Here is a 5,061-nt window from a genome sequence, read left to right as displayed (position 1 = left end):
ACTGAAGTCAAATCAGGAGCTAGGCCGTCGTAGAGCTGACTGTGTGCCAGAGCGGGGAGATCAAGTGCACTGTGCTCCTCCAGGTGGGCCGCTTATACAGCCATGTCCGTGTGGCACCAGGGGCAGGCTAATTAGCAGGGAGAAAGTGGCACTTTGCCATAGTGATATTCATTGGCCTGCTGAAGGCACTGCCTGGATGTGGCTACATTATTTCTTGTTTAAGAAGCAGCCTGCCCTGAGCAGTGCAGCATGTGAGGGCACCTCTTAGGACTACAGTAAGCTTACCGGGTAGACGTCCCCATGAGAGGCTAGGTCTTCCATTTCATTTAACTAACATTCATCACTTTTTTTTTCTTTTACAGATAAATTTGGTTCTTTTCTGCCTTACTCTGATAATTTTGCAACGGCACCTTTCCTCCCTCAATACAGAGTTATCTACTGTGAGGAATACCAGGCAAGGTCCAGGGGAGAGAAATTGGGCATCTCTACATGTTTACCTGGCCCCTCTCGGTGTAGTCGGTCACCACCAAAACTATGTACTATGCACTTTCCCTTCACGATACCCAGGGGAGGCATGGAAACACTCAGCCCATTTTACAGGGGTATTATCCGAGGGCCCTGGCAGACATTACACTGATGGTATGGTGGTACTCACACTATAAAACGTAACCCTGCCACACATTCACTCAATTAACTGTGCAACAAAATGAGAAATCAGCCACAAAGATGGTTCCCATTTAATGCACAGCCTCTTTGGGGCTGATTTGCATTGCACCTTAAATTGAATGTGTGGCACCCTAGGCTGCTAAAACCATCTGGACGCTCCCCATGCTGACAATTGATCAGTCAGCAAATTGTCAGCATTGGGAAGGGAGCTAGCTCTGGTTAGCCAGAAACACCAGGCTACCCTGTCTTCATGCTAATAATCAGCTGATTGTCATCAGGGCACCTCAGAGTATCCAATTGGAGCTGCACGAGGGTCTGCAACTGTGGGTGGGGGGAGCTGATCATTTCCCCCACTCCCCAGACAGCAAGTTCAAAGCTGAGCATTGGGAACTTGCCCCTCTGTGGCAAGTTCCCAAAATACCTACTCTGGCAATTAGAAAGGGTATCATTGTGATCTGACCCCTGATCCCAACATCATATATTCTGCTATACATGTGTTGCATGGCATGGCATGGCAAGGATGGGCAATTGTTGGGGTCCAGGATCAGATCCCATCATGCTATTAAATGAACATCTGCCAGGGGTCTGAGATGCAGAAAGATCACATGACTTGCTCACAGTCCACAAAGCTTATGTAGCAGCTCCAGGAACCTGACTGAGGTCTCCTCAAACCACTACAGCTGCTCTCCTCCCTTGATGCTGGGGATTTAACTGACCTGTGCCATTGCCCCATTACCAGCCTGCACACACTCCCATTAGCAGTAGCAGCCTCTTTCCCTGATCCTTACTGAACGTTGAGGAGGAGCAGGATACATTTGCAAGGAGCCCCTACAGCAGGGACCCTGGGGGGAGACTGCTTTCAGATTGCAGCTTCACTGGTCTTGCCCTCCTGACTGGTGCTATCCCACCCACATTCACTGCTGCTGTTTCCCCTGTTTCAGATTATTGACATTCAAAGCGCTGGCTCATCTCTTCATCATGGGCATCTCTTGGGTGCTGGGTCTTTTCCAGTTTGGGGACCTGGCTTGGTTCATGGCATACCTCTTCACCATCGTCAACAGCATCCAGGGAACTTTCATCTTCCTCGTGCACTGCCTGCTCAATAGAAAGGTGATCACCCAGCCCAGAGGCAGCAGCAGAGGCTGGGCCTGAACTTCCCTTGGGGATGACAAGAGGGGTGGGAAAGGGAGAACAGTCCAGTGTTGTGAGACAGAACAAGGACGGATATCAGGCTCCAACCTCTGCATGTTTTAAGAGGCTGACACTACTGGAGATGGTGACAGGCCTCCTCTCCTGATTTCAGGGAACCTTGGTATGGGGTCCTCCATGGTGTGTTCATACCGTCTAGATCTTCCTGTGGTTATTTCAGCAGGAAGGTGGTGGGGAGCGTGACTGAGCTTGATCTGTTTAGGAGTTGCTTTATGCATCCCTAAAATTCATCCACCTCTGGGACCACAGCATGAGAGCTGTTCAGCATCATACACTAACTCAACACAGCTGTTGAACCCTGAGACAACTGGTCTGGATCCTTTGTGGGGAAATTAAGATTGGTCCAGTGAAGCCCAATATCAGCTGAGGACCTGGCCCACAGAACAGAATAAAAAATCATAGGAAAATAGGACTGGAAGGCATTACAGATGGTCACCTCATCCAACTCTCCACTCAAGACAGTCATGTGCAGAATTGGCAATGTTGGGATTTAGTCAGCAGGCCAGGTTGCAAACTTTGCTTTTGCTGTGGGACTCTGAGCATCAAGATACAGTCAGGGATTTATGCTTAATCCCTGTCAAGATCCCATTAGTGACTGTGGGCTTTCATTCCCCAGGTGAGAGAGGAGTATTGGAACTTGTGTAAGAAGTGTCGTCTACGCACAAAGGGACAACCTTCAACCTCTGACGTTTCTATGATTACCCTCCCGTCCAGCGCTATCACGGTAAGAGAGCAGAGATTCATGGCTTTAGGGAACCAGCAGCAATGTCGTAATTTCAATTATTCCACCTCTCTCTCTGTGTTGCACATTTGTGGATGTTAAACTTATGGCCTGCAGGCTGTATCCAACCCAAGGAGCCAGGTCATCCAGCCAGAGGACTTTTATTCCAGCTCTGCCCATGGTATAGCAGTGTTTCTGCCTCTTGCTAGGACTCTGGTTACTACTGCCAGGTAGCACTGCCACCATGATATGAGATGGGTTTCTGGTCACAATGGTAGGACTTCCATTTGCAATGCTGCTGGGACTGCCTGTATGAGAGTTGGGCTGTGGCCTGCAGGCACCTGAAAAGCAGGGAATGTGGCCCTCCATCCAACCTGAGTTTGACACCCCTGCGGTAGCACTCTCAGTGAGAAATTGTAAGCAACACCAAACCTTGTACAATTAATCTTGCAGGTGTCTTTGCCAAAGGATAGAGTCTCATGCCAGTAATGGTGGGTCCCAGGGAGTAGGATCAGCTTGTTTCACTGGTGGAGCTGATTGTAAAATTCAGGGGGCAATTTGCAATTTTAGCACTAAGTCGTCGTAATTTTGAACCTTTGCTAAATTTGGAATCAGTCTACACAGCATTCCTTACGCTTTCAAGGCTGTGGCCAAAAATGCCCCACCTACTTGCTCTGCTCTCACGTTTCCCACCTGGAAATGTAGTGGTGGACGTGCTCTAGGACTGCTCTGCTCTCAGTTTGGAAAACTTGGTCTCCAGAGTGCTGGAGAGCAGTGCCAGGAGTGTCCCCAGAGCACCTTCACCATTGCATTTCTGGGTTTGGTGCTCGCAGATGGGAGCCACTGGACGAGTCTGTGTTCTTTGACTGTAGCCTTGAGAGCATTGCGGTGCAGGGAAGAGATGCCATTTGGATACTCAAATGGCTGGTTTCATAAATAAATAAGAAAAAGGAACACCTTATGCAAAAGATTTTGTGCATGTCCGTGACAACTTTCTATAAAAACAAAACAAAAAAAATCCATCAAGATTTTGAGGACTTCTGGAAACTACCTTCACCAATAAATGATTTCAATGGATGTTCTCTTGCATTCTGAATGCTACAAGTAGCTGTTCAGTGGCACGGGAGACTAGAAAAGCCAGGTGCTTGCTCTGATGTCTATTCTGCGATGCTTCTATGTAAAGGCATCTACTTATTGGTCTACTCAGCATTTGACATACCTATTTCAATGGCCTATTTTAAGCTTCATATCCTTTTCTTTCTCTTTCAGGACGTTCTGCAAAAGACCGACCCAACTCAGGAAAAGAAGAGTAAAGGGATGCAATGGCAGTAATCTCCATGTCTTTTTATCTCCCCTGGTCTGATGTAGCGGAAGTAGGATGGCAGACTGTGTGTCTGATTTCCTTAAAGCTCCTGCGTCGCCAAACAATGTCTCTGTTCTCCAACCTTTGAGTGATAATGCCTTGAGATGGTGGATGTAGAGCCATCGGGCAAAACTGTGCCACTTCATGAGACGGCAGCTATGAAGTCCTGATTGCCCAACCTTTCCCCTGTGCAGAAGCAGTTTAGTTCAGTTTTAGCTTGAGGAGGACCTGCGTGCATTCCTTATAGCTGAATTCAACCAGGTTCTTCTTGGTCTTCTCTTGATATTTCTCTTGAAATTAGTCCTATGGTATTTCCTAGGAATTTTCCCCAAGGCACAAATCTCAGTCCAGAATCAGATTTTCTATGTCTTGACTTTTGGAGTGATATGTGAGATCTGGGGGGTGGGGGCAGGGATGATCTTTTGTTCTTTGCTTTACAGAATATTTTCTACTTCTCATTTCAGTGCACATTGCTTTGTTATTTGTATGCCATATCTAGGATCCAGGCACTTTCAGTGGGTGATGGACAATAGACAGATATACCACATGAAGGAGGAGCGGTCAGAGCAAGGCTTGTGTGTACAGCCATAGCTGTGGTATTCCCTGACTTCCATGTGCTTATTTGGGAGGGCTGGAGGTAGCTTGTCTTGGCATAGCTTTTTGTTTTAAAGTGTCAGCAGTGGTGAATAGCACCGTACTTCAAGGGAAGTCTGAAAGATGAAGGATGGTCTGGTGGGTGGATGCTAACTCAAGTTCAGTCCCCACCCCATCACAGACTTCCTTTGTGAGCTGGGACAAGTCATGAAGCAGCTTTCTGCCTCCATTCACACTCAGTAGCTGTGGATGATGGCACTGCCCTGTCTCACAAGGGTGGTGTTGTAATGGGGTGCTCAGATACTGTGGCAATAGTAACCAGGTAGGGGACAGCTTCTCAGATAATAAGAGCCACATAGCAGCATTCACTTCAGTGGAGCAATGGCAGTTTACACCCACTGAGGATCTAGTTCAAAGACTTTGGCAGAATTACTTACAGAGTACGGTAGGAAAAGTAAGGGGAATTGAGCGTGGCTGTGTGAGCCTGTGGGAGGATATGCTTGTTTAG

At 47.6% G+C, this 5,061-nt stretch overlaps 1 protein-coding gene across 1 annotated transcript in view; it reads left to right on the top strand.

Moving 5' to 3' along the window:
- ADGRE3 (adhesion G protein-coupled receptor E3) overlaps positions 1-3,987 on the top strand; it is a 54,699-nt gene extending 50,712 nt beyond the window's left edge. Inside the window, exons 12-15 of the mRNA XM_019513732.1 lie at positions 363-454; positions 1,608-1,776; positions 2,492-2,599; positions 3,866-3,987. Of these exons, the coding sequence (XP_019369277.1) occupies positions 363-454; positions 1,608-1,776; positions 2,492-2,599; positions 3,866-3,928 (432 nt within the window). The 3' untranslated portion in view covers positions 3,929-3,987. The remainder of the gene's footprint in view (positions 1-362; positions 455-1,607; positions 1,777-2,491; positions 2,600-3,865) is intronic.
- Positions 3,988-5,061: the final 1,074 nt, after the last annotated feature.

Source organism: Gavialis gangeticus, unplaced genomic scaffold (genome assembly GCF_001723915.1).
Source record: "Gavialis gangeticus isolate Ggan-Ray unplaced genomic scaffold, GavGan_comp1, whole genome shotgun sequence".
In the NCBI taxonomy this organism is placed as follows: Eukaryota; Metazoa; Chordata; order Crocodylia; family Gavialidae; genus Gavialis; species Gavialis gangeticus.
Note: the sequence above shows the minus strand (reverse complement) of the source record. Positions and strands in the feature narration are given on the sequence as shown.